Source organism: Cetorhinus maximus, chromosome 5, assembly GCF_964194155.1.
Source record: "Cetorhinus maximus chromosome 5, sCetMax3.hap1.1, whole genome shotgun sequence".
In the NCBI taxonomy this organism is placed as follows: Eukaryota; Metazoa; Chordata; class Chondrichthyes; order Lamniformes; family Cetorhinidae; genus Cetorhinus; species Cetorhinus maximus.
The window spans coordinates 55,800,949-55,824,565 of NC_135883.1; the positions used below are offsets into that span (position 1 = coordinate 55,800,949).

General features: G+C 40.5%; 1 protein-coding gene across 1 annotated transcript in view; it reads left to right on the forward strand.

The window, feature by feature from the left end:
- sh3yl1 (SH3 and SYLF domain containing 1) overlaps positions 1 to 23,617 on the forward strand; it is a 180,782-nt gene that overhangs the window by 39,408 nt on the left and 117,757 nt on the right. Inside the window, exons 2-3 of the mRNA XM_078541874.1 lie at positions 6,895 to 7,002; positions 22,913 to 23,026. Coding sequence (XP_078398000.1) covers positions 6,895 to 7,002; positions 22,913 to 23,026 — 222 coding nt within the window. The remainder of the gene's footprint in view (positions 1 to 6,894; positions 7,003 to 22,912; positions 23,027 to 23,617) is intronic.

Below are 23,617 nucleotides of genomic sequence, written 5' to 3' on the forward strand. Positions count from 1 at the left end.
TCTTATGGTTTCAGGTGAGTCCAAAAGTCAAATCGGGTATTCCTTCAGAGGTCAGCAGCCTGAAACCATTGAAGGTTGATCCGTCTTCCCAGAAGCGATCACTTCCCCCGAGGGAAGGAGGCATCTACAGTTGAATGAGTTATAAGCACAGATACAGGAGTTCCAAGCTTCCGGTAGTACACCATGTAGATGAGAGCCAGGTAATTTACCTGGACAGAGCTCTTTCTGCTGTTACCCTTTAGATGTAAAATGGCAGACTGCCTGTGTTCAGTTTCACTCGGCAGTATTACATGTTCTAGCAGCTTGGGGGAGGTCATGTGACATATCTTCCACTTCTCCTGGATTTTGGACCAAGAATGCACTTTTCCAGGTCTGGAATCTTGAGAGTTTTAACAGAAGAGTCCTTACAGATGTATCGTCTCCATTGGCCACAGCTCTACCTTACAATTATAAAGGGTATTGGCGCATTTCTTTGGAATCTGATTTCCTGCAGTCATAGGGGACATTCGTGCCTCTTTAAAGGTAACAAGCTCCCTGTTGGTTCCTGAAGGTTAGAAATTCCTCTGGTATGAGTCATGGCTAGTCAGGCATATCAGGGTAAAGCTTTTGTTCATTTTCAAAATAAAATAATTTCATAAAGTAGCTATATGTGGATATATGTTTTCCTTCCTATCTTCTGGATAGGACAGAGGATCTGATAATGGACATTTGATAATAATGATCTGATTGGGCAGAGTCAACATGGATTTGTGAATGGAAAATTGTTTTTGACGAACTTGTTGGAGTTTTTTGAGGAAACTACTTAAGAATTGACAAAGGGGAGTCCGTGGACATATTACACTTGGATTTTGAGAGGGCTTTTGCTTAAAGTCCCCTGCAGGAAGTTGGTTAGCAAAATTAAATAAAGCACATGGAATAGGAGGTAAAATACTGGCATGGATTAAGGATTGGTTAACAGGCAGACAAGCAGAGAGTAGGAATAACTGGGCCATTCTTGCGTTGGCGAGCTGTAACTAGTGGGTACCGCAAGGATCAGTACTTGGGCCCCAGCTGTTCACAATATATATCAATGATTTGGACGTGGGGACCAAATGTAATGTTTCCAAGTTTGCAGATGACACAAAGCTAGGTAACAATGTGTGTTGTGAGGAAGATGCAATGTGGCTTCAAGGCAAGGACATGGTAGATGGAATATAATGTGGAAAAATGTGAAGTTATCCACTTTGGTAGGAGGAACAGATGTACAGAGTATTTCTTAAATGGTTAGAGATTAGAGAGTGTGGTTGTACAAAGGGACCTGGGTATCTTTGTCAATAAGTCACTGAAAGCTATGTTAGCAGGTGCATCAAGTAATTAGGAAGGCTAATGGTATGTTAGACTTTATTGCAAGAATATTTGAGTACAGGAGTACAAAGTCTTGCTTGAATTGTGTAGAACCTTGGTTAGGCTGCATCTGGAGTACTGTGTGCAGTTTTGGTCCCCTTACCTTAGGAATGATATTATTATCATAGAGGGAGTGCAACAAAGGTTCGCCAGACAGGTTCCCGGGATGGCAAGACTGTCATATGAAGAGAGAATGAGGAAACTGGGACTGAATTCTCTAGAGCTTCGAAGAATGAGAGGTGATCTCATTGAAACCTACAAAATACTTAAAGGGATAGATAGGTGTGATGACTGTCACTTTAAGATCAGTTCAACTGAGTAGGGGTCAAGCAATTTTTTTTTTCAACCAATGTGTGGCTAGAATGGGGGAATAAATTCTAGGGAGGGGTTTCCTAGGAAAAAATGGCTGTATGAGGGGCTGACTGGATGCAAGCAGCCACGGAAGCTCTTGTTTAAATTTTGTTTTGTTTGACTAAGAACCCCCCAGAGCGTGTTTCTACAACAGGGTAGATGCAGGTAAAATGTTTCCCCTGGTTGGGGATTCTAGTAATAGGGAGCACACTTTCAAAATAAGGGGGAAGCCACTTGGGACCGAGACTCTAGAGAATTGTGCATCTTTGGAATTCTCTACCCCAGAGGCCTGTGAAAGCTCAGCCATTGAGTATGTTTACAGCAGAGATTGACAGATTTCTAAATATCAATGACATAAAGGGGTATGGGGTAATGTGGGAATAAGGCACTGAAGCGGATGAGCAGCATGATGTATTGAACAGCGGAGCAGGCTTGATGGGCTGAATGGCTTACTCCTGCTCCTATGCTCCAATGATGACTTTGGGTATCACGCCCATGTCCTTTCCCTGTAGCTCTGCAAATCTTTCCCCTTCAAGTATCTATTCAATTTCCTTTGAAAGTTACTATTGATTGTCCTTTCATCTCCCTTTCAGGCAATGTATTTCAGATCATTATAACTCACTGGGTAAAATAATTTTTCCTCAGCTCACTTTTGGCCGATTGCCGTAAATCTGTGTCCTCTGGTTATTGACTGTTATGCCACCAGAAATAGTTTCTCCTTATTTACTCAAAACCCTGTATGATTTTGAACAGCTCTATTAAATTTCCTCTTAACCTTCGTTTCCTCTTTACCTTCTGTACTCTAAGAATAACCCACCTCTTTAATTTCTCCATGTAGCAGAAATCCCTGGTACCATTCCAATACATTTTCTCTATGGCCATGACATATTGCCTAAAATGTGGCGTCATGGATTGAACATTCCGCTGGGGCCTAATCAGTAATTAGGTTTAACGTAACTTCCTTGTTTTTGCACTCTCTGCCTTTACAAAACCATGGATCCTGCAGTAAAATGAAAGTAAAATACTGCATATGCTGGAAATCTAAAATAGAAACAGAAAATGCTGGAAAAACTCAGCATCTATGGAGTGGGAAACAGAGTTAACATTTCAAGTCCATTATAACTCTTCAGAACTGCAGACTTTTTTAATAGCTGTGGTTAATGAAAGAAGTTAAAGATTGCATTAAATCAGAAGAGGTGGCTTATAAGGATGGCAGAAAAAGTGGTAAAAGCCTGAGGATTCAAAGCAATTTCGAAATCAGGAGGTCCAAGAAACTAATTAAGGAAGGGAAAGGAGAATATGAATGTAAACTAGCAAGGAACATAAAGGTGGGCTACAAAAGCTTCTTTAGGTACATGAAAAGGGAAAGATTGGCTTGGACAAATATGGGCCCATTACAGGTGGGGACAGGAGAATTTATAGTGGAGAACAGGGAAATGGGAGAGAAACTAAGCAGTTGCTTTGCTTCTGTCTTCATGGAAGAAGATACAGAAAATCTCCCAGAAATACTAGACAACCAAGGGATTTGTAAAAGTGAGGAGCTAAAAGAAATTGATATTAGTAAAGAGGTTGATAAATCCCCTGGACCAGATAAGCTTCATCCTAAAGTGTTGAAGGAGGTGGCTAGAGAGATAGTGGAGGCATTGGTGATTATCTTTCAAAATTAAATGAATTCTGGAAAGGCTCCTGTGGACTGGAAAGCAGCAAATGTAACCCCACTATTTAAGAAAGGAGGAAGAGGGAGAATGGCGAACTACAGACCTTAGTCTGACATCAGTGGTAGGGAAAATTTTAGAATCTATTTAAAGGATGTGATAACTGGACATATAGAAAAGAATAGTAAAATTTGGGTGGAATCAACAAGGATTTATGAAAGGGAAATCATGTTGGACAAATTTGTTTTTTGAGGATGTTACTTGTAGCATAGATAAAGGAGAACCAGTGGGTGTGGTGCATTTGGATTTTCAGAGGGCTTTTGATAAGGTCCCACACAGGAGGTTAGTAAATAAAATTAGAGCACATGGGATTTGAGGAAATATACTAGTATGGATCAAGAATTGGTTAGCAGAGAGTAGGGATAAACAGATCATTGTGGATTACTGCAAGGATCCATGCTAAGTCCACGGCTGTACACAATCTATATAAATGATTTGGATGTGGAGACCTATTGTAATATTTCCCGATTTGCTGATGACACCAAACTGGGTGGGAAGGTAAGTTGTAAGGAAGATGCAAGGAGACTTCAAGTGGACTTGGACAGACTAAGTGAATGGGCTGGAACATGGCGGATGGAATATAATGTGAATAGTGTGAAGTTATTCACTTTGGTAGAAAAAACGGCGGAAAAATATTTCTTAAGTTGAGAGGAATTGGGAAATGTGGGTGTCCAAAGGGACCTGGGTGTCCTTGTTCATGAGTCATTAAAAACTAGCATGCAGATGCAGCAAGCAATTAGGATGGCAGATGGTATGTTAGCCTTCTTCATGAGGGGATTTGAGTACAGAAGTAAGGATATCTTGCTGCAGTTATATAGAGCCTTCACCTGGAGTATTGTGCACAGTTTGGTCCCCTTATTTAAGGAAAGATATACTTGCTATAGAAGGAGTGCAATGGAGGTTCTCCAGATTAATCCCTGGGATGGTGGAATTGTCTTATGAGGAGAGATTGAGGAGACTGGGTCTGTATTCCCTGGAGTTATCAAGAACGAGGGGTGACCTCATTGAAACTTACAAAATTCTTACAGGGCATGACAAGATGGATGTGGATAACATGTTTCTCCTGGTGAGTCTAGAACCAAGTGACACAGTCTCAGAATAAGGGGTAGGCCATTTAAGACTGAGATGAGGAGGAATTTCTTCACCCAGAGGGTGGTGACTCTTTGGAATTCTCTACGCCAGAGCTCTTTGGAAGCTCAATTGGTGAGCATGTTTAAGACAGAAATCAATAGATTTCTGGAGACCAAAGGGACATGGGGATAATGCAGGAAGGTGGCATTGAGGTAAATAATCAGCCATGATCAAATTGAGTGGTGGAGCAGGTTCAGTGGGCCGAATGGCCTACTCCTGTTCCTATCTTTCTACGTATCCTACTCTCAACTTGTCATGCCACCTTCAAAGATATGTGTGTGTACACCACCCCCTCTTCCCCGCCCCCCAGGGCTGTCCATCCCTGCATCAACTTTGAAATTGTGTTTTTAGTTGATATTGCCTCTCCTCATTCTTCCTAGCAAAATGTCTAACTTCACACTTTGCATTATTAAATTTCATCCGTCATTAACACCACCCTCTGGTGGAGGCACTGTAGCATTATTATTGGAGGGTGGTTGCAACCACAGCTTGACGAGGCTTCATCAGCACTTTCAAAATAGGGAGTCTAGAATAGAAAAAATTAACAAGAACTGCATGCGCTTTTTTAATATTGTCAATAATTTGCATTTCAAATAAGGCTTTTAACATAACAAAACACCCCAAGGTGCTTTGCAGGAGTGTAATTGTGGGAGAAGAAATTGTCACAGGAGATATTGGTCTCATTGACAAAGGGTCAATCGTATTACTGAAAAGGCTCACTGCATCATCCTACGCTCTAAATTGTTCATTCCTGAAACCTCAAAATTCAGCTTACTAGATGATCGTGTAAAAAGTTAAGTATTTTTAGAACAGATGATACCTAGAAGAAAGAAACAACGTGCATTTATATAGCACCTTTCACCATCTCAGGATCACCGTCCCAAAATGCCTTGCAGCCAATGAAGCACAGTTGTAACATAGGAAAAATAGCAGTGAGTTTGCACACAGCAAGCTCCTACAAACGGCAATGTAATGATGGGATCCGTGTGTGTCAGGAGACGATGGACTGTGCCCAGGGTGTATGTACCTTCTGTAATGAACATCGTATATTGTCACTGTAGAGGCTGATTTGTGAGTGCCAGTCCCTTCTGCAACTAGCGCAGATGAATAGCGCTGGCTTGACGTCAGCTGATTTTTTTTTTCCTTCTGGTGGGCTCTTTTTCTACCATCTGGTCATTTCTTTTGTCCTCTGCTTTCTCCATATCCTTGCTGACTGCTTGTCTCCAGGCACCCTGGTCAGCAACGTAATAATGACCAGATCATCTGTTTTTGAATGATGTTGTTTGAGAGATACTGAGCACTTGAGAATCATATACAACGTGAGATGGACATATGTGAGGATACCACTACTCATTTCTACCAGTATGCTTAGCCCCATACAAACACCAGCCCACCCTATCAGAGCATTCTGTTTGATATCAATGATTTTGTTTTTATTTCTCCTGCTTCAGAGAGATATTCCTGCCAAACATTTTTTGTAGACCCTGGGCAAAAATTGTTCATGCATGTTTCAGGTGGGATCTTTTTGCAAGAGAGATTTCAAACTCTTATTCCATCAATCTGAACTAAATTTTAACCCTTCTATAATGAATTCACACAGTGTTCTAATCCACTGTGGCAACTATTTCTGCATCATTGGTGTCCTTAATATAAAAATATGTCCCTTTAAAAATGATAGAAAAACATTTCAGAAACAGGTGGCTGAACTTTTTTGTATCAGTATTCATTTTAAAATGAACGTTGATTTCAGTTGGGAATTTTGCAGCCAAGATGTAGGAGTTACATACTGTAGTGTGTAAAAAAAAAAATCTTCCGATGGGATCTAGTCTTCAAGTATGTTATTTTTCTACAACACAATTCACCTTAAGTGCATTTTTAACTGATAAACTAAGTTACAGAGATTGAAGTTTTGCTTGTCTGATTCATGATTTAATTTATGTAATTCAATACAACTAATTAAATTTAATTATATAATGAGACAATATTTCAAAGCAGAAAAATTAGAAGCCTTTTGAAATGTTTATCTTTTACAGTATCTGTGAATTTGTTTAATGACTTGAATATTTTCATGTTAACTGGAATATGAACATCTGTTTTACTCGCGATTAATACGGGTTGAGTTTGTTTTTAAATCTCTGCCTTGCTATCATAAATTGTTATGGTTGCATGTAATATTCCAAAGAACTTGATGGATAAATATTGTTAAAATATATGTAAACCATAAAGTACCATTATATTATTACATGCTTTGCAACAATTTGAATTTTATGCATTGCAAATAGTCTTGTTAATAAAACGACTGCGTTATTTACAGTGAATCCAATTCCATCAAACCTCAAGTCTGAAGCCAAGAAGGCTGCAAAAATTTTGAGAGAGTTTACTGAAATAAGTTCAAGAAATGGACCTGATGTAATCATACCAGGTTAGTAAAATAATTGCTTGATGCTCTGTTGTATCTTGCATTGAAGATGATGTCAAATAGTATATATTCAATTGCAAGTTGAATTGATCATTGTATTTGAATATTTATCTGTATTCATTCTGGAATAAAAACATCAACATTTATTTTTTAAAGAATCAATTCTAATGGCTGCTGCACAGTACTATTGTACCTAGTATAAGAGTACAGGAGAATGTTCTGGGACTTGGAATTATGTGAACAGAAATTTGTGAAACAATATTTCCATTTTTTGGAGAGAAAAAGGTGATGAAGGACCTTGATTCAGGTTCCTAAAATGACGCAAAGCACCGAAAATAGATAACAAGTTTGAGCAAGGCTAGGGAATAGAATAATTTTAATTTATAAACACCTAGCAATAGTCGATGTAATGTCAATTCATTCTTTAAAATAAACTAAACTGATGAAAATCCAGTGAAGAATAAAGTTATAAGCCGTTATGCTCCTCAGTCAAATAATCTGTTAATATTCACTTTCCACTTTTCAATCAAAGAAACCTGACTGGAGCCAGGTGTGGAGGACTGTTGGCATCCATGGAACTGCCCCTTTACTGTAATCCTCCTCTTTGAAAGAAAGGAGGGAAATGGGAGTGAAGGTTACAATACTGCATCTGTTGACAGGTGATCTGTGAGTGGCTGGAATGTTGGATATCACCAGTAGAACACCAACAGCAAATAATAAAGTTGGAATATATACATTTGGATCATGATTATCTTTTGAGGAACTGTTTTGCAAGTTGATGGGTAGATAAGTTTCTTGAACTTATTTACTGTGAAATTTAAATCTAACTGTAGGAATTTCTGCAAGTTCAGCTCAGTTTTATTCTGGAATTTCATCATCCCATATCAATGCTGGAGTTAATAAGGGGTAGCAACTTATTCACATAGAATTTGAAGTTTTATAAGCATCTCCTTATAACATACTTTCAGGACCTGTCATTGTGCCAGTGTTGATGCTAGCACTACAGGAGTAAGTCTTTGCAAATAGAAAAATAAGAGAAAATAATCAGCAGGGCCCATCTAAAATGTCAAGGGTTTCTCTTATTGGCTTTGCTTTAGAATGTGAAGTTCAAAATATCTAATCAAAATCTGAAGCTATGGGCTGGATTGTCACCGAGTCATGATGACTCGGGATCCTTTTTAATAGGCTTGGTTTCAATAGGCTAATGGATTTCTGGTCTCTCGGTCAAGCCTCATTAAGTATCCTTGGCTGGGAGCCCAGATATCCAATAGAGTGCAAAATGCCTGAGCCCCAAGGAAAATATTACCTGATTGACAGCTCTGGCTTTCTGATCTATGCTGTCAATTTCACAATGTTTATTTACACAAGATAAAGAGATTGGCTTTTTTTTATTATCCATTCATGGGATGTGGGCTTCGCTGGCTAGGCCAGCATTTGTTGCCCATCCGTAGTTGCCTTCCTGAACCGCTGCAGTCCATGTGGCGTAGGTACAACCACAGTGCTGTTAGGGAGTTCCAGGATTTTGACCCAGCAACAGTGAAGGAATGGCGATATATTTCCAAGTCAAGATGGTGAGAGACTTGGAGGGGAACTTCCAGGTGGTGGTGTTCTCATCTATCTGCTGCCTTTGTCCTTCTAGATGGGAGTGGTTGTGGGTTTGGAAGGTGCTGTCGAAAGAGCCTTGGTGAATTCCAGCAATGCATTTTGTAGATGGTACATACTGCTGCCACTGTGCGTAGGTGGTGGACGGAGCGAATGTTTGTGGATGTGGTGCCAATCAAGCGGGCCGCTTTGTCCTGGCCGATGTCAAGATTCTTGAGTGTTGTGGGAGCTGCACTCATCCAGGCAAGTGCGGAGTATTCCATCACACTCCTGACTTGTACCTTGTAGATGATGGACAGGCTACAGATTGTGTTCGAGTACAATTCTGCTGCTGCTGATGGCCCGCAGCGCCTGATGGATGCCCAGTCTTGAGTTGCTAGATCTGTTCGAAATCTAACCCATTTAGCACAGTGGTAGTGCCACACAACATGATGGAGGGTATCCTCAATGTGAAGGTGAGACTCCGTCTGCACAATGACTATGCAGTGGTCACTCGTACCAATACTGTCATGGACAGATGCACCTGCGGCAGGCAGGTTGGTGAGGATGAGGTCAAGTATGTTTTCCCCTCTTGTTGGTTCCTTCACCACCTGCCGCAGACCCAGTCTAGCAGCTATGTCATTTAGGACTCGGCCAGCTCGGTCACCAGTGGTGCTACCGAGCCACTCTTGGTGATGGACATTGAAGTCCCCCACCCAGAGTACATTCTGCACCATTGCCACCCTCAGTGCTTCCCCCAAGTGGTGTTCAACATGGAGGAGCACTGATTCATCAGCTGAGGAAGGACGGTACGTGGTAATCAGCAGGAGGTTTCCTTGCCCATGTTTGACCTGATGCCGTGAGACTTCGTGGGGTCTGGAGTCGATGTTGAGGACTCCCAGGGCAACTCCCTCTCGACTGTATACCACTGTGCTCTTTTTTACTGTCACTACAGGGTTCGTTGCTTCTATATAGTGTATAGTGGGTGAATGGACATGAAATTGCCATAGCTTGGCATGGGGGGGCTATAGGGGTTGTTTGGCGGGGCAAAACCTGACATGAGGGGCAATAGGGATTTTGGGGGAGGGCATGAGCAATAGGGGCTGTTTAGGGGATATAGCTTTGCATGGAGGGCATGGGAGGTTGTGTGGGGAGGTGAGGATTGGAGGGTCTTTCTGTTTTGTAACTGGGGTGAAGTCCCATAATACCAAGATGGGCCTTTTAAACAGCCTGCCTTCGCACCCGGCAGCCCCTGTAGCTGAGGGCCAAGCCGGGAATTTACCCGACTCAAGGATGAAAATCCAGCCCTATGTTCTTAAATTTTGTTTCTAGCTTTTTCCTGTATCTCCCTTTTCTATTCCTTTTCAATCATTTATTCAATTCTATTTTGACTGACTATCTTTTGCATCAATAGCTACTCGTAGTAAACCGTTCAATGTTTTAAGCATCCTCTGCATAGAAATGAATCTTCTAAATTATAATGGAATCATGATGAGTCAAACTTGGATGGTACAAAATTCTGGTTATGTCGAAGTTGACAACCATTCCCGCTGTCAGAATAGCAAATCCCATGGAATGATGCCAATGATAAGCTGAAATTCCACACTGGTAATTCCAGATTAGCTGAACTTGTCTGAGCTTGTCATATGACCGCACCAACCAATCGGAGCCAATGCTGCAAAGGCCATAAAGATGCTCCGAGTTTGGTACTGCAGCATGAAAACACGTTTTACTGCATTGGCGACATGGCGGACTATATTGTGCACATCCAAAGACAACACACTAAGCAGAAAATGATTAGAGTTTTTCTGGAGCTGACTTCTGACATTTTTCAATGCAAAACTCTGGCCTTTTACAAGATCATGCCATTGTAAGGTGTGAACAAATGAATAAAGACTTTTTCACACATTTACTATTCTGTGTTTTTATTTGGCATTTGAATCTGTTGTTTTTTGACATAGATCAAATTTGTAGGCATATCATAGAGATGCATTCACGTGGGAATGGGACCTCCTCGGCTATCACGAAGCTCTGCCTAACAGAAATTTGTGGGCTAATCCCCTGGGATTTGACTCATCAGGGTTTTACTGTATTCTTTAAATTAAACTTTCCCTAATCATTCTTGTAGTAGTCTATGCCCCAGTGTTACTATTTGCCAATTTGTGGAAACAACCTCACAATTTACCTTCCATCACTTTGAAAACCTTTGGATTCCCTGTCCGCTTTCTTTAAAAAGCCACGGTTTTTCAAGCAATTCTTCATAACCATGATTTTTCATTCTTGGAATCATTTCTTCTAATGAATTGTTATTATACCCTTACGATGGCTCTAAAAACTTTCATATGATGGTGTGCCACAACCACGTGCTGTACTCTTAACAATGACCTATCCAAATTTTTGCTCAAATTCAATATTGTTCACTTGCTTTTATTTTCAATGCCCTATGTATAGTTTTCAATAAGTAAGTTTGCATTTTTTATAGCTTTTACTGCCTACTTTTCCAGCCTTTTTAAAAATGTATGTATCTAAATTCCTGGATCACTCCATTTCTTTATTCAGATTTTTATCATTTTAGGTATATTTTCTTCCTTTGTTTTTCCACCAAACATAAAACTTTCTCTGCGTTGAACTGCATTCCTCACCTATCTGCTCATGCCACTAGCCATTGTCCTCCTGCATTCTTTCTCATTGTTTACTTTATCCCTCCAGTGAGCAAGTTTTAATAAATTCATCTTGTATTCTGAATCACTCATGTAAGTGAAAAATTAAAAAGTGTCCCAACACATATTTCCAGGAAGAACTCTACCCCATATATCATCAATCCAAACTATATCCATTTTACTCTTGTTCTCTGTTTCCTTTCCGACGCATCTCTATCCGTGTAGCTATGTATCCTGTAATATGTATTAATTTTATTAATGTCTCATTTATCGCACTTTCTTAAAAACTGCCTTAAAACCCATAAATAAAGAGTCAATGTGTTCTATTTATCAATACACTATGAGTTCCACAAATAAAATGCAATTGAAGTACTCAAGTACAATCTGCCTTTACAAATCCACATGGATTGTTACTGATGATCCCATGCCTTGGCACTATTCGTTTAATGAAAACTGCTACAATGATGTATTCATTACTCTTAATAATCTTTGGTTAGAAAATTGTGTTCTACGTTCCTGTTATAACTATTAGACATTATCCTGGTTTTCTTTTCGGAATGCCTGCCAATTTTTTTTCTATTGTCATAAATTGCTCTTCATTATACAGCTTTCCACCTTATATATCTATTTTTTGCTTGATCTCTTAACCATCTTCCTGATTTTCAACTTTCCTTGTACCTCTATTTTCAGTCCACAAACTATTTTTCTCAGTTAATATATTTATTTTTCTGTAATGAGTGTATAAAAACTATATTTTATCCTTCATTTGAGGAAAGGGTGTGCATCATCTTGGAACATTTTCCTGGTAAGATCTTGCCTTTGTGGCCTACTAATTTGTTGTTCAGATTTGGACACTGTGGGATGAACTTTCACTGAGTTGGGATGTGAAAGTTCCACACCCATTTCCAACAGATCCCGTTTTTGCCATTGGGGAAAGGGTGGGGCATGAGGCACACAGGAGGGAAACCCAATTCAGCATGGCCATTTGAACATATTTCTGAGTTCCAACATTCCATTTTGGCTGTTGCCAGGGCCTTTAACCCGCAGTGTGGGAGTCACGAATTGCTGGAGCAGACGTAAATGTTCTTGAAGGGCGGATGAGGTCTGTTTAACCATCATAATCTGATTTTTTTTTTAATCCTGTGCTCTTTTCAAAAAAAAAAGCCTGAAGCTGTCAGTGATTGTCAAAAAAACCTCTGCTTGACAGTTGACAAAACAGCTGTTGTAGCATCTGCTAGAGAGGTTTCAGTAAAGTTACTTGATGGCATTTCCCGAAGGACTATTCATTATGAATGCTTGGCTGAGTTTCAAAATCTAAAGTTATCTTAGCATGGGTTTCTGAGTTCACAGTAGGATTGACAGATTAAAGAGGCTATTAAAGGATTAGGGGTATGAACAGAAGTATGTTTGTTTCTATAAGAGATTAACTACTTGAGATTCTGGTTGCCAAATTATAGGAAGGATGTGATTGCACTGGAGGGGGTGCAGAGGAGATGCACCAGGATGTTGCCTAGGATGAAACATTTAAGTGTTGAAGAGAGGTTGGATAGACTTGGGTCGTTTTCGTTGGAGCAGAGAAGACTGAGGGGCGACCTGATCGAGGCGTACAAGGTTATGAGGAGCATGGACAGGGTGGATAGGGAGCAGCTGTTCCCCTTAGTTGAATGGTCAGTCACGAGGGGACATAAGTTCAAGGTGAGAGGAAGGAGGTGTAGGGGGGATATGAGGAAAAACTTTTTTACCCAGAGGGTGGTGACGGTCTGGAATGCGCTGCCTGGGAGGGTGGTGGAGGCGGGTTGCCTCACATCCTTTAAGAAGTACCTGGATGAGCACTTGGCATGTCATAACATTCAAGGCTATGGGCCAAGTGCTGGTAAATGGGATTAGGTAGGTAGGTCAGGTGTTTCACATGTGTTGGTGCAGACTCAATGGGCCGAAGGGCCTCTTCTGCAGTGTGTGATTCTGTGATTTTTAGAAGTTTATTTTTTCATTTCTGCATGGCTGCTGAGGCCTTCCCATGCTGGATACTGGTTGAGTTGCCATGAGCAAGTATGAAAGGCAATGGTGGGGGGTTGTGTGGGTGAGTTGGCATTGAGGTGACACGCAGGGGTATGAGTTGACATGCAGGGGTAAGAGGAGCCACAGGGATGTTGTGGCATTGAGTTGGCATGGAGGATATGAGGGACCATGGTTCTGGGTGGGGCGAGAGATTGTGAGGGGTGAGAGCTAAAAGTCCTACAATCTTCTAAAACAATTGGGACAAAGTCAGGCTTTCCAATCAGCCCACCTTGGCACTCACCCACCCCCATGTTCTCTTAGTATTCTTGTCTGGGATTGGTGAGTCTAACTTCACCCCACCCCTCCCTCCCTCCCCACAGTGAAAATCTCGTGATTCGGGATACTTTTTTACCAAGGCAAGTTCCGTGAGCCTGGAAATTTCCCAACCCTTATTCTTTTTCTCTTCCCAACAGATTTTTGTCTCTGATTTAAAGCAGACATGCTTGCATTTATATAAACAACATTAACACCAGGACTTTGATTTTCTTGACAAACTTCTTCAAGTTTGAATCGTGTAGAGATAGTATGAGAAAGAAAATGGGGTAGAGTGACATTCTTCTGAAACTTCACCCCAAAAGACTTGCTTTTGTTCAATTATCCTGATTGTGATTGAGTCACCTGTGTTAAGCCTACCATGCTGCATATAAGTGAGGTAGGAGAAGTGACTGCCTTCTCCGCAGGATTTCCTTCAATTTTAGTTTGCGTCCAGTTTCCATCCCCAGGAAAGGTTGTTACTACAGAAGCGGCTGTATAAAGACCAGTACAGTATCCCAGATACTGAAAAGCATTGTGGAAGCCATCACTAACAATTATCAGAGATCAACAGCTTACATTTATATATCTCGTTTAACCTAATAAAACATTCCAAGGTACTTCACAGAAGCATTATAAAATAGAATATGTCACCAAATCGGATAAGGAGAAATTGCTGCAGAAGACCAAAAGCTTCATCAAAGTAGTAAGTTATAAGGAGTGGTTCTAAAGATCCTGTAGAATTTTAAAACCTGGAAACATCTGTTCTTGCCTGAGATTCTGGAAAACAAAGGCATTAAAGGAAGTCACTAAACATACAGAAAAGTTAAAAGCTGTAGTTAATTTCAGGGAAGTTATGGATTTCCCTCTTAGAATTCTATGTTTTGAGGAAGAGATTTATAAGGAGAGGGAAGAGAAGTTGGAAGCCAGAAAAGCCCAGGAGCATATACTTGAGGCAACGCTTGGGACTTTCAAGTAAGTAGCATGGAGGCCAGATGGACAGAGTACAACTTCAATAGAGTCTTTAACACCAAATTTGGTGAGTGAAGGAATTTGGCACAGCGAGGGAAGAGGTGGTGTTCTGGCCTTTTACAGAATGAAGAGTGGTATGAGAGAGAAAGTGAGAGCTGAGATCTGGTGGCAATAATTAGTTGAGTAGGTAGGTTAGTTTTAATTTTTTCTCTCTAAACCAGGGCAGTAGTTTAAACTAGGACTAGAGGGATATATGTATATTTAATATGTAAATTTATAACTTAACTAGTTGAACTACTTAATCATTTTGAGTAATACTTCAAAACTTGAAACTTACTTAATTAAAATGCAATGGCAGGGAAGGTGGTGTGCTGCAGTTGCAGCACATGTGAACTGGTGGACAACAGTGTGCTTCACAAATGCCACATCTGCAGTAAGTGTCTGCAGCCTGAGGAACTTCGTCTCAGTGTTGATAAGCAGGAGTCTGAGATTTGGACTGTGAGATGCATCAAGGAAGGAGCAAGTTACCTGGACACTTAGTTCGAGGAGGCTTCACACCCCTTTGGTTAAAAACTTGAGGTTTGGTCCTTAGCCGGGGATTGGAGGGTGTGACTATGAGTGAGCCAGCTATGGAAATCCAAAAGACAGCACTGCAGGAACCTCAGCCCTTGCAATTATCCACCAGGTATGAGGTTCTTGCAGCCTGTGTGGAGAAGAGCAGGGATTGCAGTAAGGATGAGTAAATTGATCACAACACTGTGGTACAAGAGGCCATTCAGTAGGGGAGGGCATAAAAAATGAAGCAACAGTAGGTAACAGAAAGGTTAGGGGGATAGATGCTGTCGAGGACAGCTTCTTGGGCTGGAAAGGAACTTGGAATAGGAGGGGAAAGATTCTGTTGTTATGATCCACATGGGCACCAATGAAATAGATCAGAATTAAAAGGAGATTCTGCTAAGGCAGTATGAGCAACTAAGGGCTAAATTTAAAAAGCAGAACCACAAAGGCAGTATTTTCTGGATTACGACTGGTATACGGCAAACAAAACCAAGGAATTGAATGCATGGCTGAAAGATTGGTGTGGGAAAAATGGGTTTCAATTCATGGGACACTGGCACCAGTACTGGGGAAAGAGGGAACTGTTTACATTGGGATGGGCTTCACTTGAACTAGGCTACAAACAGTATCCTCATAAATTGAATAACTAGGGCTGTTGAGAGGGCTTTAGACTAAATAATGGTGGCGAGGGTTCATGCGAGAGGAAATTTAGGAAATTAGTGAGAAAGGGCAAGGCAATAGTACAGGTAGTGATATAAGAAATGATAACCAGACTGTAGCAGGAAGGGATAGAGCATACAAATATAAGAGTGCACCAGCAAATAAAATCACAGTTGGCGGGGGGGGGAAATACTAAAAAGACAGAATTATAGGCTCTTTATCTAAATGCACGCAACATTCATAACAAGGTAGATGAATGGATGGCAGAAATAGAAATTAATGGGTATGATAACAATAGCGATTACAGAGACATGGTTGCAAGGTGTCCATTGCTAGGAACAGAATATTCAAGGGTATTTGTACCATTTTCAGAATTATAAGAAGAAAGTAAAAGGAGGTGGGATAGCTTTGCTAATAAAGGATGTTGTCAGTACTGTGGTGAGAAATCACCTTTGCTCAGTAGCCAAAATGTAGAAACAGTTTGGGTGGAGATAAGAAATAGCAAAGGAGAGGTTACAAAGGATGAGTATGGTCTATAGGCCCCCCAACAGTAACTACAGTTTAGGACCAAGTATAAATCAAGAAATAATGGGCGCTTGTAAGAAAGGTACTGCAATAATCATGAGCGATTTTAATCTTCAGTTAAATTGGACAAATCAAATTGGCAAAGACATCCTTGAGGATGCATTCATAAAAGTGTATTCAGAACAGTTTGTTAGAATAGGGTGTTGTGGAACTGACCAGGGTTATTTTAGACCTGGTAATGTGTGATGAGAAAGGATTAATTAATGACCTTGTAGTAAAGGATCCTCTAGGGCAAAGTGATCACAACATGATGGAATTTCTCATTCAGTTTGAGGGGGAGAAACCTGGATCTGAAACTATTGTCTTAAATGAAGGCATTTACAAAGGTATGAAGTCAGTTGGCTAAAGTAGACTTGAAAATAGGTTTTAAAAATAAGACAGTAGATAAGCATTGGCAGACATTTGAAGTGATATTCCGTAACCCTTTGACTCTACAAGAAGGATGAGCCATCCATGGTGAACTAAGAAAGTTAAGGATGGGATCAAAGTGAAAGAAAAGGTGTACGGTGCTGCAAAAATTAGTGGTAGGCCAGAAGGTTGGGAAATATTTAAAAACCAGCGAAGTATGACTAAAATCATAATCAAGAGAGAGAAATTAGAATGTGACAGTAAACTAGCAAGCAATATGATAAATGGTTAATAAACTTCCAGAAGTTATAAAAAGGAGTGCAGCCAAAGTAAATGTCGATCCTTAGAGGATGAGACTGGAGAATTAATAATGGAAAACAAGGCAATGATAGAACCTTCGAACAAGTATTTTGCATTCCTTTTTATGGCAAAGACACTAAAAGCATCCCAGTAATACTAGAAAATTTAGGGGCAAAAGGGAGGGAGGAACTTAAATCGGTCACTATCACTGTAGAAAATGTACTAGGCAAACTAATGGAACTAAAGGCTGACAAGTCCTGTGGACACGATGGCCTACATCCTAGGGTCTTAAAAGGGCTAACCACAGAGATAGTAGATGCATTGGCTGTAATCTTCCAAATTTCTTTACACTCTGCTAAGATCCCAGCAGAGTGGAAAACCGCAGAAGACCGAAATCAGGAAACTATAGGCCACTTAGCCTAACATGCCTCATTGGGGAAAATGCTGGAATCCATTGTTAAGGAAGTAATAGCCGGAAATTTAGAAAATCATAATCAAGCAGAGTCACTATGATTTTAAGAACGGGTTTGACAAATTTATTAGAATTCTTTTGAGGATGTAACAAGCAGGGTGAATAAAGCAGAATCAACATATGTAGTATTTGCATTGCTAAAAGACATTTGATGAGGTGCCACATAAAAATTACTGCACAAGAACTCATGCTGTTCAGGGTAATGCTGTTCAGGGTAATTTATTAGCATGCATGGAGGATTGGCAAACTAACAGGAAACCAAGAGTCAGGATAAATGGGTCATTTTCAGATTGGCAAAGTCTAACTAGTGGAGTGCCACAAGGATCAGTGCTGGGGTTTCAACTATTTACAATCTATACTAATGACTTGGATAAAGAGACAGACAGCCAAATTTGTAGACGATATGAAGATAGGTAGGAAAGCAAGTTGTGAGGAAGGTACAGAGTCTGCAAAGGGATATAAATAGGTTAAGTGAGTGGGTAGAAATTTGGCAGATGGAGTATAATGTGGGGAAAAAATGAGGTTACCATTTTAGTAGGAAGAATAGAAAAGCAGAAAATGGTTTAAATGGAGAGAGACTACAGAATGCTGTGATACAGAGGGAACTGGGTGTCCGCGTACATGAATCTCACAAATTGAGCATGCAGATAGACCAAGTATTTAGAAAGGCAAAAAGAATGTTGGCCTTTATTACAAGGAGGGTGGAGTATAAAAATAGGAAAGTCTTGCTACAACTGTACAGGGCATTGATGAAACCTCACCTAGAGTACTGCATACAGTTTTGGCCTCCTTATTTAAGGATGGATATATTTGCATTGGAGACAGTTCAGAGAAGGTACACTAGGCTGATCCCTAGGATGAAAGGTTTAGTAGATTGGACCTATACTCATTGGAGTTTAGAAGAATGAGAGGTGATCTTATTGAAACATATAAGATTCTGAGAGGGTTTGACAGGGTAGATACTGAGAGAATGTTTTGCTCATGGAGGAATCTAGAACTGGGGGCACAGTTTCAGTATAAAGGATCTTCCATTTAATAGGGAGATGAGGAGGAATACCTTCTGAGCATTGTAAATATTGGAATTCTCTACCCTAGAGAGCAGTGGATAATAATTGGTCATTGATTATATTCAAGGCTGAGTTAGACAGATTTTGATCCACAAGGGAGTTGAGGGTAATGGGGGACAGGCAGGAAAGTGGGGTTGAGGCCACAATCAGATCAGCCATGATCTCATTGAATGGTGGAGCAGACTCGAGGGGCCTAATGTCCTATTCCTGCTTTTCTTATGTTCTTATGCACCCAAGCCAGAAAGTGTACATGCCATGGAGATAATATATGGGTTTTCCCAAAGACATTGATTTCCTCCCATATGCAGAGAGTCATGCCTGCTGTCAGCACCAAACCTACTGCCTCTTTCTGTCAGGAGTACAGCTTTGACAGTGGCTGAAGTTTTTTGCCCCTTGAGGTTTTCAGCAGCCTTGGATCATATCAGTCAATCAGGATACCCTGTGCCTCAAATTTCATATCCTTCATCATTGGCCCACCAAAGCAATGACATTGAAAACGCAAATGTTATCAGGTAACTGGATTCTGCAAGTCCAAAGTGGCATTGATGTCGCCTATGCTCTATTGAAGGCCCCCAACAGTGTATGTCCTGTATTTTATCAGTAGGAAGGGTTTTCACAACAACAGCAACTTGTATCCATATAGCACCTTTAACATAATAAAATATCCAGTGACACTTAATGAATGAATATTCATTCTGGTTTGCTACCCTATGAATATGCTGTTGTGTCATCATTCTCTGAGATGGCATACTACCCTCGAACCATGATTCTTTTGTTCTCTGACAGTAAAAGACACCTACATTTTTCATCAGAGCAATGTGTCAGGACAGTTGCTTGGAGACCTAGGCTACCTGCCTCAACCATAGCTGATAATATCCCTCCATCGTCAGAGGATAGATGGTGACAGCAGATTTAGTTAAGTCTTGTATGTTGCACACAGCATCATTGCATAGATCATAGGTACTCTGAAGTCCCATCTTCACTGCCTAGACAGCTTGAGGCCAGCAAGCTGTATGCAGCATAATTTTGCATTTATGAATGAATTGGACCTTACATTTGCAGAAGCTGAGAGAAAGAAGGTGGAGTCCAACAGCATCCTGATCAATACTAGGATACCTGGGAGCCAAGGTGCTGAAACACTATGCAAGATTAGGTAGAAAAACATCAACTGCTTACAGAAGAAACTATAGTTTTTTCTGTCTTCAGAAACTATAATGCCACTTTTTGAGACTTTGCATTATTTGCAACTATTATTTCAGTCTGAAATACATCACATATCTTTCAGGGCACTCAAAACCATCATCAACCAAATTAAAAATGAACTGAAGGTCTCCATATAAAAGAATTCACCAGCACAATTTTCCAAACAATTCCACATTTACTGATCGTCTTCGTTATGTTACCTTGCTATTTCTTATAATTTTTGCTACGCCTTGTGCCTAAAACTCTTCTCACATATGTACTTAACCCCTTGCATGGTTTTCCATTGGCATCAGGAAGTTCTAAAGTTCGCAGCTGAGATTTTACTGATGGAGACTTCGACAACCAAAAATATCAGTTGCGCTAATGTCCTTGAGCTGGTTTCACTGGAGAGCTCGGTAGTCCATTATCTATTAGACCAAGGCCAGAGGCTGTTTCCAGTGCTGTCATTCAAGGGGCTAGAGTGACCTTCATACATTGTTGTTTATTTTGAGCCAACACAGGCACCCATTCTTTGCAGCCCATTGATTCTGGGCATGCATGAAGTTGGACTAATAGTCTCCATAAGACCAAATAGAATAATTTCAATTAAGCCATGAAAGCCTTGGTGCTATTGCAGGTGTCATGCAAAAAAAACCTACGAAGTCAATCGTACCTGTCATTCCAGAAGCAATAATTTCCCTTAGAACGTCCTGCTAGATGCTGCAGAAATCGCTTCAACTGCCACGATATCCAGTGAGTTTTGAATGTCAGACATCCCTATTGCATTATGTTGCCGTTACAGGCTTTGGAATTCCTCCAACTTATCCAGTGCATGAAAGGAGACTATCAGCACATATGATTTATGCTTGTGAATCATAATTTTTTTGAAGACTGGCTTCTTGGGATCCTCTGCTGAGGCTAGTCACTTTTACTTTTCCCCCTCCCACTGGGAGAGAAAGTTGATGATTCCTCATTCCTTCCATGCTCCCAGTGCTCACTGATGTCTTGTTCATCTCTTCACTTATACTGATGGTGTAGCGGTGAGTCATGTTTCCAACATTATTCTGAGATCTGCATGGGTATTCAGGTCTTCACACTTTCAACAATGTCATCAGGTTATAAAACATTTCTTGCAGTGAATTACTGTTTGTGGGATGGTTAAAGTGACACCTCAATCTCTGTTTACTGCCTGCATCACCCTTTCTGAGGCATTCTATCCTGCGCAGCAGGATCCTGGAGGAGGTTTTAACTGCCTGTGGCCACAATATGTGGGTGATGTCACTCAGCTTCCTTGCCTGAAAGTAAGCCTATTGTCAGGCTTGGTTTCCAGTTAAATGGAGAATGCTGAAGAGAAGCCACAATGGTGGGGGAAAGTGGGGCGGGGGGTTGGGGTGGAGAGAGAGAGAGAGTCAGAGGCCAGTGTGGGATGGAGTTAGGAGACCTGAGGGGCCAAGAGGGATGAGAGTGGGAATCAGAGTGGGGAGGAGGATTGGATGCCTGAGACGGCAGTGAGCATAGGAAACCTGAGGGATTGAAGGCTAATGAGGGGGTGGGGGTTGGGACAAGTACACTGATCCAGCTGATAATTGGAAATGTATTTACTGCCTGGACCCAGTAGTCTTTAACTTCCTGGAGTTACTAAATTTCTTGAGGCCACAGGAACCCAGCTGTCCAGAGTTAAGTTGGAGATTGTATATTTTAAAAATTGCCAACCTGCCTCTTGGGAGTGGACTGTTTGCTCACTGCCCTGTCTGGCCCTAGTTAAAATCGAAAGTGGGTGGGTTGGGGTTGGGATTCAAAATTTTTAACGCTTTAAACTCCCATCCTACCCAAACTTACCTGGAATATTTGAGCTGAAGGGTGAGGAGTTAAGAGTTGAATGGGGAAAGTCATGAGATGCCTCGCTCCAGCAAATTCTGGGCCATTGTTTGGTTACTCTGTCCACAGTAGTCAAAAACAAAAGTGTGTTTATGTACATGCTCTCTGTATTTACTCTGAAAACAAAGCGTTTATGCAAGTATAAATGTATATATGTTACAGCAACGAAAGATATAGAATGAACATATTTTATGTTGTAGCTACAATTACCTGGCACTGTAAATTGTTTTGAATATCTGAGCCATCCATTGAATAACGTATAATCATATCACTAATACAGATGGAATAATAGACAAGTCTATTAATATTTTTTCCTTTAGATAATTAATCTCAGTTCTAATGCTTATCGTATTAATAGTGCAAACAAGAGTGTAGGTGTAGATAGTCCATGCAATTAATCCATTCTTGGTTATTTCAACTACTGAAAAGATGAAGATCTGTTTACGTTCAGTTCTTATTTATACCAGCCCTCAAGGTTGCTGAATCTTGTATTCCAAACATTGTGGTGAACTCACCTTCAGTATTTTTCTGTATGATATTGCACTGACCACTTTAACTCTCGTACTCACTCTTCACATTTTTCATTTGGAGTGTGGTGGAGGCAGGGTCAATTGAAGCTTTCAAAAGGGAATTGGATCATTATCTGAAAAGGAAAATTTGCAGGGCTACAGGGAAAAGGCAGGAGGGTGGCACTAGGTGAATTGCTCTTTGAGGGCCAGCACAGATACAACAGGCTGAATGGCGTCTTTCTGTGCCGTAACTATCGTATGATTCTACTTAACAATGGGGCTTTGTAATGATGCTTTTGAGCAGAATTTGATTTAGCCTTTTTAGTACAGCATTAGAGTTCTCATATTAACTAGAGGAAGTTCACTGTTGTGGCTGTTTGGAGGGAATTCCTGTGTTTCTTTGTCCCCATGCCCCTTCAGGAAATGTTAAATATTTTGTTCTTATAGAGAACAGTTGAGAGATCCAGGCTGGATTTCCCTACATTGTTGAAATGAGGGGTTTTGTGAGGAAACTTCAGTCCATGATAAGTATTTTCAAAAAGCCTAGCAAAGAAATAAGTTCATAATTTTTTGTTCTTCTTCACCAAAGCTTACAAGATTAAATTAGTTCGTTTGGGAATTATCTATGAAATGGTGAACTTTCAGGCCGAAATAGCTTTTTTTCACTTATTTGTTCGGCTAGTGCCCCTGATCCTGGAGTTCCTTTGGGGTCGGAGTGCTTACAGGATGTGTTTTATAATTGAACAATCTATTTCTTAAATGAAGTTTTATTTTCTAGAGTGACATGACTTTATTCATCAATTCACACTTAATTTTCTGTTAATTTTAAAGCTCATGTGATAGCTAAAGCACAAGGACTTGCTATCCTCTCCGTGATTAAAGCTGGATTTTTAGTAACTGCTCGCGGAGGCAGTGGAATTGTGTTGGGCCGCCTGCCAGATGGAAGTAAGAGTATTCAATGCTTGCACTTTTAAAATATAAATTATTTTTGTCAGCTTTTACTTTATTTAAAAAAAGTATGTCAGGAAATGGGTTATAATGTTGACTCCAATATCCATTCGGGAAGTACATCCCTGTTGGTAAACATTTAGAACAAAACATACTACTGTAATAACAATGCCAGGCATGGAAGTGTGATCCGAGAAATGGAGAGTGTGGTTTGCTAGGTGTGGTGGCTAAGAGAGAGCACATTGCAGCATGCAACATTCTTTTATTATCACTTTCTAATGTTGATTATAGACTGGTTGATCTAACAAGGGAGTGCCGGAGCATCAGTCTGGGAGCCTTCTACCTCAGTGTTAAGGTTTGCCTTCAATGGCAGCAGCAGTAGTATAAGTGCAGTAGCATTGCTGCTATCTGAGATTATTGCACAGATTTGGAACAGGGTTGCCAACTGAGTAAATGTATTCCTGGAGGTTTCATCACATGGCTTGCCCCCATGCTCCAGCCATTAGTCAGCCAACGCTTTATCCTTGTTACTTTTTTGGAAAGCAAAAAATGACCCAATTGAATGATGCTTGACTGTCAACCAAACTG